This window comes from Pseudophryne corroboree, chromosome 7 (genome assembly GCF_028390025.1).
Source record: "Pseudophryne corroboree isolate aPseCor3 chromosome 7, aPseCor3.hap2, whole genome shotgun sequence".
NCBI lineage: Eukaryota > Metazoa > Chordata > Amphibia > Anura > Myobatrachidae > Pseudophryne > Pseudophryne corroboree.
In genome coordinates, this window is record NC_086450.1 from 18,486,006 (window position 1) to 18,504,699 (window position 18,694).

General features: G+C 47.3%; 1 protein-coding gene across 1 annotated transcript in view; it reads right to left on the reverse strand.

Annotated features, from left to right (window-relative positions):
• The window catches only part of LOC134943270 (carboxypeptidase O-like), a 107,134-nt gene that overhangs the window by 42,066 nt on the left and 46,374 nt on the right, over positions 1–18,694 (reverse strand). Inside the window, exons 4-5 of the mRNA XM_063932210.1 lie at positions 12,325–12,426; positions 11,258–11,362 (exon numbers count right to left, since the gene is read on the reverse strand). Of these exons, the coding sequence (XP_063788280.1) occupies positions 11,258–11,362; positions 12,325–12,426 (207 nt within the window). The remainder of the gene's footprint in view (positions 1–11,257; positions 11,363–12,324; positions 12,427–18,694) is intronic.

Below are 18,694 nucleotides of genomic sequence, written 5' to 3' on the forward strand. Positions count from 1 at the left end.
TATCTGATTATCTGTCTGACTGCTCAGCTCACACAGCTTATAATTGTGGGGGAGACTGGGGAGCACTACTGCAGTGCCAGTTATAGGTTATAGCAGGAGCCAGGAGTACATAATATATTATATAGTGAGTGACCACCAGACACACAGTGCAGTTTATTTAATATATCCGTTCTCTGCCTGAAAAAAGCGATACACACAGTGACTCAGTCAGTCACATACCATATCTGTGTGCACTGCTCAGGCTCAGGCCAGTGTGCTGCATCATCTATATATATTATATATCTGTCTGACTGCTCAGCTCACACAGCTTATAATTGTGGGGGAGACTGGGGAGCACTACTGCAGTGCCAGTTATAGGTTATAGCAGGAGCCAGGAGTACATAATATTATATTAAAACAGTGCACACTTTTGCTGCAGGAGTGCCACTGCCAGTGTGACTAGTGACCAGTGACCTGACCACCAGTATATATAATATTAGTAGTATACTATCTCTTTATCAACCAGTCTATATTAGCAGCAGACACAGTACAGTGCGGTAGTTCACGGCTGTGGCTACCTCTGTGTCGGCACTCGGCAGCCCGTCCATAATTGTATATACCACCTAACCGTGGTTTTTTTTTCTTTCTTTATACATACATACTAGTTACGAGTATACTATCTCTTTATCAACCAGTCTATATTAGCAGCAGACACAGTACAGTGCGGTAGTTCACGGCTGTGGCTACCTCTGTGTCGGCACTCGGCAGCCCGTCCATAATTGTATATACCACCTAACCGTGTTTTTTTTTTCTTTCTTTATACATACATACTAGTTACGAGTATACTATCTCTTTATCAACCAGTCTATATATTAGCAGCAGACACAGTACAGTGCGGTAGTTCACGGCTGTGGCTACCTCTGTGTCAGCACTCGGCAGCCCGTCCATAATTGTATATACCACCTAACCGTGTTTTTTTTTTCTTTCTTTATACATACATACTAGTTACGAGTATACTATCTCTTTATCAACCAGTCTATATATTAGCAGCAGACACAGTACAGTGCGGTAGTTCACGGCTGTGGCTACCTCTGTGTCGGCACTCGGCAGCCCGTCCATAATTGTATATACCACCTAACCGTGGTTTTTTTTTCTTTCTTTATACATACATACTAGTTACGAGTATACTATCTCTTTATCAACCAGTCTATATATTAGCAGCAGACACAGTACAGTGCGGTAGTTCACGGCTGTGGCTACCTCTGTGTCGGCACTCGGCAGCCCGTCCATAATTGTATATACCACCTAACCGTGGTTTTTTTTTCTTTCTTTATACATACATACTAGTTACGAGTATACTATCTCTTTATCAACCAGTCTATATATTAGCAGCAGACACAGTACAGTGCGGTAGTTCACGGCTGTGGCTACCTCTGTGTCGGCACTCGGCAGCCCGTCCATAATTGTATATACCACCTAACCGTGGTTTTTTTTTCTTTCTTTATACATACATACTAGTTACGAGTATACTATCTCTTTATCAACCAGTCTATATATTAGCAGCAGACACAGTACAGTGCGGTAGTTCACGGCTGTGGCTACCTCTGTGTCGGCACTCGGCAGCCCGTCCATAATTGTATATACCACCTAACCGTGGTTTTTTTTTCTTTCTTTATACATACATACTAGTTACGAGTATACTATCTCTTTATCAACCAGTCTATATATTAGCAGCAGACACAGTACAGTGCGGTAGTTCACGGCTGTGGCTACCTCTGTGTCGGCACTCGGCAGCCCGTCCACAATTGTATATACCACCTAACCGTGGTTTTTTTTTCTTTCTTTATACATACATACTAGTTACGAGTATACTATCTCTTTATCAACCAGTCTATATATTAGCAGCAGACACAGTACAGTGCGGTAGTTCACGGCTGTGGCTACCTCTGTGTCGGCACTCGGCAGCCCGTCCATAATTGTATATACCACCTAACCGTGGTTTTTTTTTCTTTCTTTATACATACATACTAGTTACGAGTATACTATCTCTTTATCAACCAGTCTATATATTAGCAGCAGACACAGTACAGTGCGGTAGTTCACGGCTGTGGCTACCTCTGTGTCGGCACTCGGCAGCCCGTCCATAATTGTATATACCACCTAACCGTGGTTTTTTTTTCTTTCTTTATACATACATACTAGTTACGAGTATACTATCTCTTTATCAACCAGTCTATATATTAGCAGCAGACACAGTACAGTGCGGTAGTTCACGGCTGTGGCTACCTCTGTGTCGGCACTCGGCAGCCCGTCCATAATTGTATATACCACCTAACCGTGGTTTTTTTTTCTTTCTTTATACATACATACTAGTTACGAGTATACTATCTCTTTATCAACCAGTCTATATATTAGCAGCAGACACAGTACAGTGCGGTAGTTCACGGCTGTGGCTACCTCTGTGTCGGCACTCGGCAGCCCGTCCATAATTGTATATACCACCTAACCGTGGTTTTTTTTTCTTTCTTTATACATACATACTAGTTACGAGTATACTATCTCTTTATCAACCAGTCTATATATTAGCAGCAGACACAGTACAGTGCGGTAGTTCACGGCTGTCGCTACCTCTGTGTCGGCACTCGGCAGCCCGTCCATAATTGTATATACCACCTAACCGTGGTTTTTTTTTCTTTCTTTATACATACATACTAGTTACGAGTATACTATCTCTTTATCAACCAGTCTATATATTAGCAGCAGACACAGTACAGTGCGGTAGTTCACGGCTGTGGCTACCTCTGTGTCGGCACTCGGCAGCCCGTCCATAATTGTATATACCACCTAACCGTGGTTTTTTTTTCTTTCTTTATACATACATACTAGTTACGAGTATACTATCTCTTTATCAACCAGTCTATATATTAGCAGCAGACACAGTACAGTGCGGTAGTTCACGGCTGTGGCTACCTCTGTGTCGGCACTCGGCAGCCCGTCCATAATTGTATATACCACCTAACCGTGGTTTTTTTTTCTTTCTTTATACATACATACTAGTTACGAGTATACTATCTCTTTATCAACCAGTCTATATATTAGCAGCAGACACAGTACAGTGCGGTAGTTCACGGCTGTGGCTACCTCTGTGTCGGCACTCGGCAGCCCGTCCATAATTGTATATACCACCTAACCGTGGTTTTTTTTTCTTTCTTTATACATACATACTAGTTACGAGTATACTATCTCTTTATCAACCAGTCTATATATTAGCAGCAGACACAGTACAGTGCGGTAGTTCACGGCTGTGGCTACCTCTGTGTCGGCACTCGGCAGCCCGTCCATAATTGTATATACCACCTAACCGTGGTTTTTTTTTCTTTCTTTATACATACATACTAGTTACGAGTATACTATCTCTTTATCAACCAGTCTATATATTAGCAGCAGACACAGTACAGTGCGGTAGTTCACGGCTGTGGCTACCTCTGTGTCGGCACTCGGCAGCCCGTCCATAATTGTATACTAGTATCCAATCCATCCATCTCCATTGTTTACCTGAGGTGCCTTTTAGTTGTGCCTATTAAAATATGGAGAACAAAAATGTTGAGGTTCCAAAATTAGGGAAAGATCAAGATCCACTTCCACCTAGTGCTGAAGCTGCTGCCACTAGTCATGGCCGAGACGATGAAATGCCAGCAACGTCGTCTGCCAAGGCCGATGCCCAATGGCATAGTACAGAGCATGTCAAAACCAAAACACCAAATATCAGTAAAAAAAGGACTCCAAAACCTAAAATAAAATTGTCGGAGGAGAAGCGTAAACTTGCCAATATGCCATTTACCACACGGAGTGGCAAGGAACGGCTGAGGCCCTGGCCTATGTTCATGGCTAGTGGTTCAGCTTCACATGAGGATGGAAGCACTCAGCCTCTCGCTAGAAAACTGAAAAGACTCAAGCTGGCAAAAGCACCGCAAAGAACTGTGCGTTCTTTGAAATCCCAAATCCACAAGGAGAGTCCAATTGTGTCGGTTGCGATGCCTGACCTTCCCAACACTGGACGTGAAGAGCATGCGCCTTCCACCATTTGCACGCCCCCTGCAAGTGCTGGAAGGAGCACCCGCAGTCCAGTTCCTGATAGTCAGATTGAAGATGTCAGTGTTGAAGTACACCAGGATGAGGAGGATATGGGTGTTGCTGGCGCTGGGGAGGAAATTGACCAGGAGGATTCTGATGGTGAGGTGGTTTGTTTAAGTCAGGCACCCGGGGAGACACCTGTTGTCCGTGGGAGGAATATGGCCGTTGACATGCCAGGTGAAAATACCAAAAAAATCAGCTCTTCGGTGTGGAGGTATTTCACCAGAAATGCGGACAACAGGTGTCAAGCCGTGTGTTCCCTTTGTCAAGCTGTAATAAGTAGGGGTAAGGACGTTAACCACCTCGGAACATCCTCCCTTATACGTCACCTGCAGCGCATTCATAATAAGTCAGTGACAAGTTCAAAAACTTTGGGTGACAGCGGAAGCAGTCCACTGACCAGTAAATCCCTTCCTCTTGTAACCAAGCTCACGCAAACCACCCCACCAACTCCCTCAGTGTCAATTTCCTCCTTCCCCAGGAATGCCAATAGTCCTGCAGGCCATGTCACTGGCAATTCTGACGAGTCCTCTCCTGCCTGGGATTCCTCCGATGCATCCTTGCGTGTAACGCCTACTGCTGCTGTTGTTGCCGCTGGGAGTCGATGGTCATCCCAGAGGGGAAGTCGTAAGTCCACTTGTACTACTTCCAGTAAGCAATTGACTGTTCAACAGTCCTTTGCGAGGAAGATGAAATATCACAGCAGTCATCCTACTGCAAAGCGGATAACTGAGTCCTTGACAACTATGTTGGTGTTAGACGTGCGTCCGGTATCCGCCGTTAGTTCACAGGGAACTAGACAATTTATTGAGGCAGTGTGCCCCCGTTACCAAATACCATCTAGGTTCCACTTCTCTAGGCAGGCGATACCGAGAATGTACACGGACGTCAGAAAAAGACTCACCAGTGTCCTAAAAAATGCAGTTGTACCCAATGTCCACTTAACCACAGACATGTGGACAAGTGGAGCAGGGCAGGGTCAGGACTATATGACTGTGACAGCCCACTGGGTAGATGTATGGACTCCCGCCGCAAGAACAGCAGCGGCGGCACCAGTAGCAGCATCTCGCAAACGCCAACTCTTTCCTAGGCAGGCTACGCTTTGTATCACCGCTTTCCAGAATACGCACACAGCTGAAAACCTCTTACGGCAACTGAGGAAGATCATCGCGGAATGGCTTACCCCAATTGGACTCTCCTGTGGATTTGTGGCATCGGACAACGCCAGCAATATTGTGTGTGCATTAAATATGGGCAAATTCCAGCACGTCCCATGTTTTGCACATACCTTGAATTTGGTGGTGCAGAATTTTTTAAAAAACGACAGGGGCGTGCAAGAGATGCTGTCGGTGGCCAGAAAAATTGCGGGACACTTTCGGCGTACAGGCACCACGTACAGAAGACTGGAGCACCACCAAAAACTACTGAACCTGCCCTGCCATCATCTGAAGCAAGAAGTGGTAACGAGGTGGAATTCAACCCTCTATATGCTTCAGAGGTTGGAGGAGCAGCAAAAGGCCATTCAAGCCTATACAATTGAGCACGATATAGTAGGTGGAATGCACCTGTCTCAAGTGCAGTGGAGAATGATTTCAACGTTGTGCAAGGTTCTGATGCCCTTTGAACTTGCCACACGTGAAGTCAGTTCAGACACTGCCAGCCTGAGTCAGGTCATTCCCCTCATCAGGCTTTTGCAGAAGAAGCTGGAGGCATTGAAGAAGGAGCTAAAAGGGAGCGATTCCGCTAGGCATGTGGGACTTGTGGATGCAGCCCTTAATTCGCTTAACAAGGATTCACGGGTGGTCAATCTGTTGAAATCAGAGCACTACATTTTGGCCACCGTGCTCGATCCTAGATTTAAAGCCTACCTTGGATCTCTCTTTCCGGCAGACACAGGTCTGCTGGGGTTGAAAGACCTGCTGGTGACAAAATTGTCAAGTCAAGCGGAACGCGACCTGTCAACATCTCCTCCTTCACATTCTCCCGCAACTGGGGGTGCGAGGAAAAGGCTCAGAATTCCGAGCCCACCCGCTGGCGGTGATGCAGGGCAGTCTGGAGCGACTGCTGATGCTGACATCTGGTCCGGACTGAAGGACCTGACAACGATTACGGACATGTCGTCTACTGTCACTGCATATGATTCTCTCAACATTGATAGAATGGTGGAGGATTATATGAGTGACCGCATCCAAGTAGGCACGTCACACAGTCCGTAATTATACTGGCAGGAAAAAGAGGCAATTTGGAGGCCCTTGCACAAACTGGCTTTATTCTACCTAAGTTGCCCTCCCACAAGTGTGTACTCCGAAAGAGTGTTTAGTGCCGCCGCTCACCTTGTCAGCAATCGGCGTACGAGGTTACATCCAGAAAATGTGGAGAAGATGATGTTCATTAAAATGAATTATAATCAATTCCTCCGCGGAGACATTGACCAGCAGCAATTGCCTCCACAAAGTACACAGGGAGCTGAGATGGTGGATTCCAGTGGGGACGAATTGATAATCTGTGAGGAGGGGGATGTACACGGTGATATATCGGAGGGTGAAGATGAGGTGGACATCTTGCCTCTGTAGAGCCAGTTTGTGCAAGGAGAGATTAATTGCTTCTTTTTTGGGGGGGGTCCAAACCAACCCGTCATATCAGTCACAGTCGTGTGGCAGACCCTGTCACTGAAATGATGGGTTGGTTAAAGTGTGCATGTCCTGTTTTGTTTATACAACATAAGGGTGGGTGGGAGGGCCCAAGGACAATTCCATCTTGCACCTCTTTTTTCTTTTCTTTTTCTTTGCATCATGTGCTGATTGGGGAGGGTTTTTTGGAAGGGACATCCTGCGTGACACTGCAGTGCCACTCCTAGATGGGCCCGGTGTTTGTGTCGGCCACTAGGGTCGCTAATCTTACTCACACAGTCAGCTACCTCATTGCGCCTCTTTTTTTCTTTGCGTCATGTGCTGTTTGGGGAGGGTTTTTTGGAAGGGACATCCTGCGTGACACTGCAGTGCCACTCCTAGATGGGCCCGGTGTTTGTGTCGGCCACTAGGGTCGCTAATCTTACTCACACAGCTACCTCATTGCGCCTCTTTTTTTCTTTGCGTCATGTGCTGTTTGGGGAGGGTTTTTTGGAAGGGACATCCTGCGTGACACTGCAGTGCCACTCCTAGATGGGCCCGGTGTTTGTGTCGGCCACTAGGGTCGCTAATCTTACTCACACAGCTACCTCATTGCGCCTCTTTTTTTCTTTGCGTCATGTGCTGTTTGGGGAGGGTTTTTTGGAAGGGCCATCCTGCGTGACACTGCAGTGCCACTCCTAGATGGGCCCGGTGTTTGTGTCGGCCACTAGGGTCGCTAATCTTACTCACACAGCTACCTCATTGCGCCTCTTTTTTTCTTTGCGTCATGTGCTGTTTGGGGAGGGTTTTTTGGAAGGGACATCCTGCGTGACACTGCAGTGCCACTCCTAGATGGGCCCGGTGTTTGTGTCGGCCACTAGGGTCGCTAATCTTACTCACACAGCTACCTCATTGCGCCTCTTTTTTTCTTTGCGTCATGTGCTGTTTGGGGAGGGTTTTTTGGAAGGGACATCCTGCGTGACACTGCAGTGCCACTCCTAGATGGGCCCGGTGTTTGTGTCGGCCACTAGGGTCGCTAATCTTACTCACACAGCTACCTCATTGCGCCTCTTTTGTTCTTTGCATCATGTGCTGTTTGGGGAGGGTTTTTTGGAAGGGCCATCCTGCGTGACACTGCAGTGCCACTCCTAGATGGGCCCGGTGTTTGTGTCGGCCACTAGGGTCGCTAATCTTACTCACACAGCTACCTCATTGCGCCTCTTTTTTTCTTTGCGTCATGTGCTGTTTGGGGAGGGTTTTTTGGAAGGGACATCCTGCGTGACACTGCAGTGCCACTCCTAGATGGGCCCGGTGTTTGTGTCGGCCACTAGGGTCGCTTATCTTACTCACACAGCGACCTCGGTGCAAATTTTAGGACTAAAAATAATATTGTGAGGTGTGAGGTATTCAGAATAGACTGAAAATGAGTGTAAATTATGGTTTTTGAGGTTAATAATACTTTGGGATCAAAATGACCCCCAAATTCTATGATTTAAGCTGTTTTTTAGTGTTTTTTGAAAAAAACACCCGAATCCAAAACACACCCGAATCCGACAAAAAAAATTCGGTGAGGTTTTGCCAAAACGCGTTCGAACCCAAAACACGGCCGCGGAACCGAACCCAAAACCAAAACACAAAACCCGAAAAATTTCAGGCGCTCATCTCTAATAAATAGGTCATAAAATGTGTTCTGATCTTCATCTGAGTCACAACAATAGACAAACACAGTCTGCTGAAACTAATACCACACAAACAATTATATGTTCTCATGTTTTTATTGAACACACCATGTAAACATTCACAGTGCAGGGTGGACAAAGTATGTGAACCCTTTGATTTAATAACTGGTTGACCCTCCTTTGGCAGCAATAACATTTCCTATAGTTGCATATCAGACCTGCACAACGGTCAGGGGGAATTTTGGACCATTCCTCTTTACAAAACTGTTTCAGTTCAGCAATATTCTTGGTATGTCTGCTGTGAATCTCTCACTTGAGGTCATGCCACAGCATCTCAATCGGGTTGAGGTCAGGACTCTGACTGGGCCACTCTAGAAGGCATATTTTCTTCTGTTGAAGCCATTCTGTTGTTGATCTACTTCTGTGCTTTGGGTCGTTGTCCTGTTGCATCACCCATCTTCTGTTGAGCTTCAATTGGTGGACAGATGGCATTAAGTTCTCCTACAAAATGTATTGATAAACTTGGAAATTAATTTTTCCGTCGATAATAGCAATCTGTTCAGGCCCTGAGGCAGCAAAGCAGAACCAAACCATGGTGCCCCCTCCACCATACTTCAAAGTTGGGATGAGGTTTTGATGTTGGTGTGCTGTGCCTTTTTTTCTCAACACATAGAGTTGTGCGTTCCTTCCAAACAACTCAACCTTGGTTTCATCTGTCCACAGAATATTTTGCCAGTAGTGCTGTAGAACTTTCAGGTGCTCATTTGCAAACTTCAAATGTGCAGCAATGTGGTATCTTCCCATGAACTCCATTCTTGTTAAGTGTTTTACGAATGGTAGATTCGTCAACAGAGATGTTAGCATGTGCCAGAGATTTCTGTAAGTCTTTAACTGACATTCTAGCATTCTTCTTCACCACACTACGGGGGTCATTCCGAGTTGTTCGCTCGCAAGTGAATTTTAGCAGATTTGCTCATGCTAAGCCGCCGCCTACTGGGAGTGAATCTTAGCATCTTAAAATTGCGAACGATGTATTCGCAATATTGCGATTACACACCTCGTAGCAGTTTCTGAGTAGCTTCAGACTTACTCGGCATCTGCGATCATTTCAGTGCTTGTCGTTCCTGGTTTGACGTCACAAACACACCCAGCATTCGCCCAGACACTCCCCCGTTTCTCCAGCCACTCCTGCGTTTTTTCCGGAAACGGTAGCGTTTTTTCCCACACGCCCATAAAACGGCCTGTTTCCGCCCAGTAACACCCATTTCCTGTCAATCACATTACGATCGCCAGAACGATGAAAATGCCGTGAGTAAAATTCCTAAGTGCATAGCAAATTTACTTGGCGCAGTCGCAGTGCGGACATTGCGCATGCGCATTAAGCGGAAAATCGATGCGATGCGAAGATTTTTACCGAGCGAACAACTCGGAATGACCCCCTATGTTCTTGCAGTCATCTTTACAGGATGCCCACTCCTAGGGAGAGTAGCAACAGTGCTGAACTTTCTCCATTTATAGACAATTTGTCTTACCGTGGACTGATAAACATCAAGGCTTTTAGAGATACTTTAGTAACCCTTTCCAGCTTTATGCAAGTCAACAATTCTTAATCGTAGGTCTTCTGAGAGCTCTTTTCTGCGAGGCATGGTTCACATTAGGCAATGCTTCTTGAGAATTGCAAACTCAAAACTGGTGTGTGTTTTATAGGGCAGGGCAGCTTTAACCAACACCTTCAATCTCATCTCATTTATTGGACTCCAGGTCGGCTGACTCCTGACTCAAATTAGCTCTTGGAGAAGTCATTAGCCTAGGCATTCACATACGTTGTCCACCCTGCACTGTGAATGTTTACATGGTGTGTTCAATAAAAACATGAGAACATATAATTGTTTGTGGGGTATTAGTTTCAGCAGACTGTGTTTGTCTATTGTTGTGACTTAGATGAAGATCAGGACACATTTTATGACCAATTTATGCACAAATTCAGGAACTTCCAAAGGGTTCACATACTTTTTCGTGCAACTGTATATGTAAAATACACACACAATTATAGAACACCGCAAGAAAATGGAATTGGGCACAAATCCTCTTTATACCACATTCCTGCACTTACTTGGAGAACTCGCTGTTATTCAGTTACAATACCCTCTATTACATAACACATTTCAATATATTGCCATACCCAGGATTCAAACCTATAACCTGTTTAATTCTAATCAAACACCCTACTCAGAAACTATGAGATATCTAACTATGTAAAAATAATCAGCATTGCAACTGAGCAGATCTATGTAGTGTGCAGCCACACATCCACTCTCTTGCAGCCACACACTACATAGATCTGCTCAGCCGCAATACTGATCATTTTCTCACAAAGTACAAGGTAAGCTTCAAATAGTTAGAATTCTCTAGCTTAGAATTATCTACCTTTCTATGCAAGGGCAGATAGCTCAATGAATATTTGTCTGACTGCAATGCCACAGGCAATGGGTTAGAATCCTGGGTATGTCAGTATCTTGGAATGTAATAAAGGACAGTGTGACTGAATAACAAATAAATCTCAAGTTGAGTTCATGAATGTTGTATATGTATTAGGGACAGAAGGGGTCAGGGTAGCAGACAGGGGCGGTCAGGAGATGCTGGGCTTCAAAAATTTGGGAAGATGCAAGTAAAAGTAATAAAAACAGATAATTGACAAGAGTCTCCAACCCTGCAGCGCTATGTGCGGTGCCCCCTCCGCACACACCTAGTTACGGCCTTGCTTGTTATGTCACCGCACTGCGTAAGGTTCTTGACGTGTCAGTGACAGACAATAACAGGGGAACACAACTGGAAACTCTAGTTACAATTACATACTTCTTTAATGAACCATTGACAAAATGCCACCGAAATCCATTCGCGAGCATGAATTCCGCAGTCCATCCAAATGATTTTCTTCTTTCTATCGGATGGCAGACCAATCTACAAACAGGGCGACATAATTAGAGCTCTACATTATATGGGAAGAAAGAACAGTCCGGTCATCACTGTAAAGGTGTGTACACACGGTGAGATCCTTGCTGTGCCCGATTCTGACTATGCCATTTCTCTTGAACTCCCCCAGAGCACAGATAACACAGATTTTGTCTATGTACGATTTTGACTAAGTGCCACTTGTGACTATACTGTGTACTAGATCGTACACTAGATAAGCAAGATTGACTTGCCTGCCCAGTCTATCTAGCCTTACGATACTGACCCCACGGGAGCGCGCATCGGGATCAAATCTGTATCGGAAGATGCCTAACACCTTGAGATGTGCACTAACTTTCCTTAAGATTTTTACTATACAGTCAAAAACTTACAGATTTATCTCACCGTGTGTACACACCTTAAAAACCGCTATTAAAGTGTCAGCCTTATAGTATGTTGTAGCTTGGGTGACTGTGCTGATGGAGGAGAGTTTATGTGTGCATTGCTAGCTGGGGTTCCTGCTCCTGGTTACACAACAGTATTACTGTATCTATACATTACTTTTATTATAACTGTATCACTTATATCAGTACCAATATTTATTTTAAATCTTATCATATCTATTCTGCGTTAGCCGATATTACTCTATTCCGTTTAGTGTAACTGAACCAACATATCCGGCTCTGATACTACAGTACATAACATCTACGCTACCGACACTGCCGGGTCTCCGCCATCATGACTACCCCCTCCCACACTGCAACCCCCCCTCCCTACTGCTCATACTCATCACACCAGGGACCAGTGAACAGAGGGCTGACGGTCTTCGGTTCCCCTTCCTGCTGTGACCCCCTGGTGCTGTAAAGTGAACTATTGCTTCGCCCATTTGTGATTTTGGGGCATCTGCGTCCCCCTCTGAATACCCCCCTAATGCAGTAACATGAAGACCATAAGGCATACATGACACTTACCTTTAAATAGTAAATTGGTCTTGTCTCATAGGTCGCTCCAAGATATTGTAATGTTACAAGATGACCGTGTGTGTCTTTTATTTGATCCATCCATTTGTATATCTGTAAAATGCAAAAAAAAACACTGATTTATGTATGTAAAAATGAGTGGCGTTACAAGCGTAGGGCGAGCAGGATATGTGCCCTGGGCGCCGTGACAGGCCTGTCAGAGGAGGCACTGCCAGCAAGGGTAGTGTACTACCTTGCGGAGTGTCCGCGGTGCTTCCTGACATCCTGCAGGGTCATTTTTAACATAATACTGTTATGTATACAACATCTCACTGCTGCACTACTCTGTTTCGAAGTTCCGAACCGTTCAGGATGTGTGGATGCCGCCGAGCCATAGGAGCTTTTCAGAAGGAGGCGGGTCCCCATCCCTTTCTCACATATAACTGGCTGTCTCCCGGTCCTTTACTGCCACGGTGCAGTGACTCTGGGGTCTATTCATAAAGCAGTGATAAGTGTGGAGAGAAGTGAGCCGGTGGAAAGTTGCCCATGGAGACCAATCAGCATTGAAGTAACATTTATAATTTGCATACTATGAAATTATACAGAGCAGCTGATTGGTTGCCATGGGCAACTTCTCCACTGGCTCACTTCTCCACTCTTCTCACTGCTTCATGAATAGACCCCTATGTTTTTGTTCCATCCCACCCGGCAATCCCCCAGTGGTGTTGCGTAGGAGAGCACCCACCTTGCGGGCCAGGCGGATCAGGCACAGCGGCCTGTTAGGCACAGACTATAGGAGCTCCTCCAATGTGATCCAGTCCCAAAGCCGCTGGAGCAGGATGGAGGGGTACGAGCCGCTGAGCGCTGGATGTGGGCGCTTTACTGCCATGATGATTAGCATGGTGCGGAGCAGGAGGAGCGACGGCGGGCATAGAGCGGGGACGGCTGGGAGGGAGACAGGCAGCGTGTCCTTGCAATACAGCCCAGACACTTACATGGCGTATTATAATACTGCTGTACAGTTAAGTATATAATAATATACTGCTGTTGTTAGTGATACTCCATGTACTACAGTCTGACCTATACTGTATACCTATCTATACACTACTACAATACACTGACAAGCTGGGTACACACTAGTCTAGGTGGGTACACAGTGATAGATATATCTGCAGATCACTTGATCTACAGATATATCTATGGATGGATTAGGCAGAATGTTGTGCATACACACTGCCCGATTCGTCGGGGACTGACATCATGAGCGTGTGTACAGACGGTCGGCTGATCGCCCGTACACACACATCGAGGTGCCAGTATATCGTTACATATATTAGCCGTCGGATGTGCTGCAGGGCCGTCGCAATATGTCTCTGAACGACGGAGTTCACAGACATATCGCCCGTGCACACTGGCCGGCGGACCCGCAATAAATTGCCCATTCAATAAAACGGCCGATATATTGGCCAGTGTGTACGGGTCATTAGGGCTCAGTCGAACAGCCGGTCCGCCGACCTATCTGATGATCAGAAAGTGCATACACTTTTACCGATCGGCGGGCATTTACTTTGCTCACCAGTTGTGCTGTCAGTCACTAGCGGCCAGCACCAGCAAGTATACAGGCGGTCTGCAGAATGCAGGTACACACAGCACAATGCACCAATATATCTGCAATTGGCTGTACTGCAGGGCTGACACAATATGTCTGTGATCAACATAGTTCACAGGCATATCGTTTATACCCACCCACCGATCACTAAATTATATATTGTCCAATCAATTGATCAGACAATATATTGTTCAGTGTGTACAAGTGTACTTTCTTGAGGTGGGAGGGACCAATAGGAGCAGGATGAGGCAGGAATTTGGGAAGTAGCTAGAGCTAGCGTTATTTGCTGGGTGGGGTGCCAGGAGGCTGGCGTCACAGGTTTGGGAATCTGTGTCCCTGACTGGGCTGGTGTCAGAGTGGGGCTTGATGGCCGGTGGAGTGACAAGCACACCAAACTTGGCGTCTGAAGTTGTTCTCGGCCCGCAGTGAGGACATACTGGAATGGAGTTCATCATCGTCTCTGCCACTCCCTGGCTGAAATTGTATTGTGTAGTGCTCTACACACTATTTACAGAAAAATATTAAGTGTCTACTGAGGAGCCTGGCATTGGAGAGCAGCTGTAGGTAAGATATGCGGAGCAGAGAGATGAGATAAAAGTGATTTGATTTACTGTCTTCAATCTCTAACTCAGCCAGCAATGTGTTATAATGTAGACTTTAAAGCGCATGGTAGGCCTGACTGCTTTCTTGTAACACTCTTACCTGCAGTGCCTACTTTCTAAGGGCCAGCCTGGACTAGGTGTAAGAGGTTGGCGATATGCCGGTGAGCGGAATGCTGACAGGAGCAAGGTGAGTATACTTACCCTCTCCCAATGCCCCCTAACCCTCCCTTCCTGCAGTCTACCCTTCCCCGGGGTGTGCCTTACCATCCCCCCGCAGCCTAAACCTAACCTCCCCCCACCTCGACTTACCTCTCCGGCCACTCAGCAGTCACTCATTAATTTGTTAGGTATCTTAATTTATAAAAAATGCCCCATACCTTGTTTACCTAATAAAAAAGCCCCAGGCGTATTCAAGATAGTGTGGCCGTGGGCAATCACTTAGGAGAATAAAAAGAAGAAACAGAACCCACTTCTGCTTTCTGTCCTGTGTCGGGGCCTTATTTAGATCATCAGTCCCATGGCTATTCCAGATGAGAGGGTGTTGTAAAAACATATCAAGGTGAGTCTCTCTCTCTCTCTCTGCCCCAGGTTTGCTATCTCTTTCTCCCAGCCCCAGGTCTCTCTCTGCCCCAGGTTTCTCTCTCACTCTCTGTGCACCAGGACTGTCTTTCTCTCTTCCAGGTCTCTCTCTCTCTCTGTCAAAGGTCTACCTCTCTCTTGCTAAAGGTCTCTCTCTCTCTTGCTCCACCCCAGATCTTTCTCTCTCCACCCTAGGTCTCTCTCTCTCTGCCCCAAGTTTCTCTCTCTCTCTCTCTCTCTCTGCTCCAGGTCTCTCTGCCCCAGGTATCTCTCTCTCTGCCCCACATCTCTGTCTCTCTGCCCCAGGTCTCACTGTCTCTCTCTCTCTCTGTCCCAGATTTCTATCTTTTTCTCTCTGCCAGAGGTCTATCTCTCTCCCTGACCCAGGTCTATCTCTCTGCCCCGGGTCTCTCTCTCTGCCCGAGGTCTCTCTATCTCTCTGCCCCAGGTTTCTGTTTTTTTCCCAGGTCTTTTTCTCTCTCTCTGTTTCTGCCCCAGGTCTCTCTCTGCCCCAGGTCTCTCTCTCTCTCTCTCTCTCTCTCTCTCTCTCTGCCCTAGGTCCCTCTGTTTCTTCCCTAGGTCTCTTTCTCTCTCTTTCATTTTATGCCCCAGATCTCTCTCACTCTCTCTGCCCCAGGTCTCTCTCCCTGCCCCAGTTCTCTCTGCCAAAGGTCTCTCTCTCTCTGCTAAATGTCTCTCTGTCCCAGGTCTCTCTCTCACTGCCCCAGGTCTCTCTCTCTCTCTCTCTCTCTCTCTCTCTCTTGCTCCAGGTCTCTCTTTCTGCCCCAGGTCTCTGTCTCTCTGCCCCAGGTATCTCTCTCTGCCCCAGGTCTCTGTCTCTCTGCCCCAGGTCTCACTCTCTCTCTCTGCCCCAGTTCTCTCTCTCTCTCTGCCCCAGGTCTCTCTGTTTCTGCCACAGTTCTCTCTCTCACTCTCTCTGCCCCAGGTCTCTCTCTCTCTTCCCCAGGTTTTTCTCTCTTCCCCAGGTCTGTCTCTCTGCCCCAGGTCTCTCTCTCTCTGTGCCTCAGGTCTCTCTCTCTGCCCCAGGTTGCTTTATCTCTCTCTCTGCCCCAGGTTTCTCTATCTCTCTGCCAGAGGTCTCTCTCCCTGCCCCAGGTCTCTATCTCTACCCCATGTCTCTCTCTCGGACCCAGGTCTCTCTCTCTCTCTCTTCCAGGTCTCTCTCTCTGCCCCAGGTCTCTCTCTTCCAAAGGTCTCCCACTGTCTCTGCTAAAGATCTATCTCTCTGCCCCATGTCTCTTTGTTTCTTCCCCAGGTCTCTTTCTCTCTCTCTGTTTCTGCTCCAGGTATCTCCCTCTCTCTGCCCCAGGTCTCTCTACCCCATGTCTCTGTCTCTCTGCCCCAGGTCTCTCTCTCTCTCTGTGACCCAGGTCTCTCTCTCTCTCTGCCCCAGGTTTTTTTTATCTCTCTGCCCCAGGTTTTTTTTTTATCTCTCTGCCCCATGTTTCTCTATCTCTGCCACAGGTTTCTATTGCTTTCTCTCTGCCAGAGGTCTATCTCCCTGCCCAAGGTCTCTCTCTCTCTGCTTCAGGTCTCTCTCTGCCCCAGGTCTCTCTCTCTCTCTCTCTGCCCTATGTCTCTGTTTCTTCCCCAGGTCTCTTTCTCTCTCTTTCTGTTTCTTCCGCAAATCTCTCTCTCACTCTTTCTGCCCCAGGTCTCTCTGCCAATGGCCTCTCTCTCTGCTAAAGGTCTCTCTACCCCAGGTCTCTCTCTCTCTCTCTCTCTCTCTCGCTCTGCCCCAGATCTCTCTCTTTGTTCCAGGTCTCTCTTTCTGCCCCAGGTCTTGCTTTCTCTGCCCCAGGAATCTCTCTCTGCCCCAGGTCTCTCTCTCCCTCTCTCTCTACCCAAGGTCTTTCTCTCTCTTACTCAGGTCTCTCTCTCTGTTTCTGTCCCTGCTCTTTCTCTCTCTCTGCCCCAGGCCTCTCTCTCTCTCTGTCCCAGGTCTCTTTTTTTTTTGCCTCAGGTCTCTCTCGCTCTTGGCCCCAGGTCTCCCTCTCTCTTCAAAAGGTCTCCCTGTGTCTCTGGTAAAGGTCTCTCTCTCTCTGCCCCATGTCTCTTTGTTTCTTCCCCAGGTCTCTCTCTGCCCCAGGTCCCTCTCTGCCCCAGGTCTCTCTCTCTCTTTGTTTCTACCACAGTTCTCTCTCTCTGCCCCAGGTCTCTCTCTCTCTCTCTCTCTCTCTCTCTGCCCCATGTCTCTATCTCTCTCTCTCTCTGCCCCAGGTATCTCTCTCTTCCCCAGGTCTCTCTCTCTGCCCCAGGTCTTTCTATCTCTGCCCAAGGTCTCTTTCTCTCTCTCTGCACCAGGTCTCTCTCTCTCTCTCTCTCTCTCTCTCTCTCTCTCTCTCTCTGCCCCAGGTTTCTTTATCTATCTCTGCCATAGGATTCTCTATCTCTTAACTAGGTTTCTATCTCTATCTCTCTGCCAGAGGTCTTTCTCCCTGCCCCAGGTCTCTCTCTCTGCTTCAGGTTTCTCTCTGCCCCAGGTCTCTCTCTCTCTGCCTCGGGTCTCTCTCTCTCTGCCCTAGGTCTCTCTGTTTCTTCCACAGGTCTCTTTCTCTCTCTTTCTGTATCTGCCCCAGATCTCTCTCACTCTCTCTGCCCCAGGTCTCTCTCTGTACCCCAGGTCTCTCTCTCTGCCCCAGGTCTCTCTGCCAAAGGTCTCTCTCGCTGCTAAAGGTCTCTTTACCCCAGGTCTCTCTCTCTCGCTCTGCCCAAGGTCTCTCTCTCTCTCTCTCTGCCCCAGGTCTCTATCTATTTCTCTCTTTGTTCCAGGTCTTTCTTTCTGCCTCAGGTCTTGTTCTCTCTGCCCCAGGTATCTCTGTCCCAGGCCTCCATCTCTCTCTCTACCAAAGGTCTCTCTCGCTTTCTGCCCCAGGCCTATCTCTCTCTGTTTTTGCCACAGTTCTCTCTCTCTCTCTGCCCCAGGCCTCTCTCTCTGTCCCAGGTCTCTCTGACTCAGGTCTCTCTGGCTCTCTGCCACAGTTCTCTCTCTACCCCAGGTCTGTCTCTCTCTACCCCAGGTCTCTCTCTTTGCTCAACTTCTCTCTCTGCCCCAGGTCTCTCTGCCAAAGGTTTCTCTCTCTGCTAAAGGTCTCTTTACCTCAGGTCTCTCTCTCTCGCTCTTCCCAAGCTCTCTCTCTCCCTGCCCCAGATCTCTATCTATCTCTCTCTTTGTTCCAGGTCTCTCTTTCTGCCTCAGGTCTCACTCTCTCTACCCCAGGTATCTCTCTCTGTCCCAGGTCTCACTCTCTCTCTACCCATGGTCTCTCTCCCTCTCTTTCTGCCCCAGGTCTCTCTCTCTGTTTTTTGCCACAGTTCACTCTCTCGCTCTCTCTCTCTCTCTGCCCCAGGCCTCTCTCTCTCTGTCCCAGGTCTCTCTGACTCAGGTCTCTCTTGCTCTCTGCCCCAGTTCTCTCTCTACCCCAGGTATTCTACCCCAGGTCTGTCTCTCTCTACTCCAGGTTTCTCTCTTTGCTCCACTTCTCTCTCTCTCTGCTCCAGGTCTCTCTCTATCTGCCCAACTTCTCTCTCTATCCCATGTCTCACTCTGCACCACTTCTCTCTCTCTCTC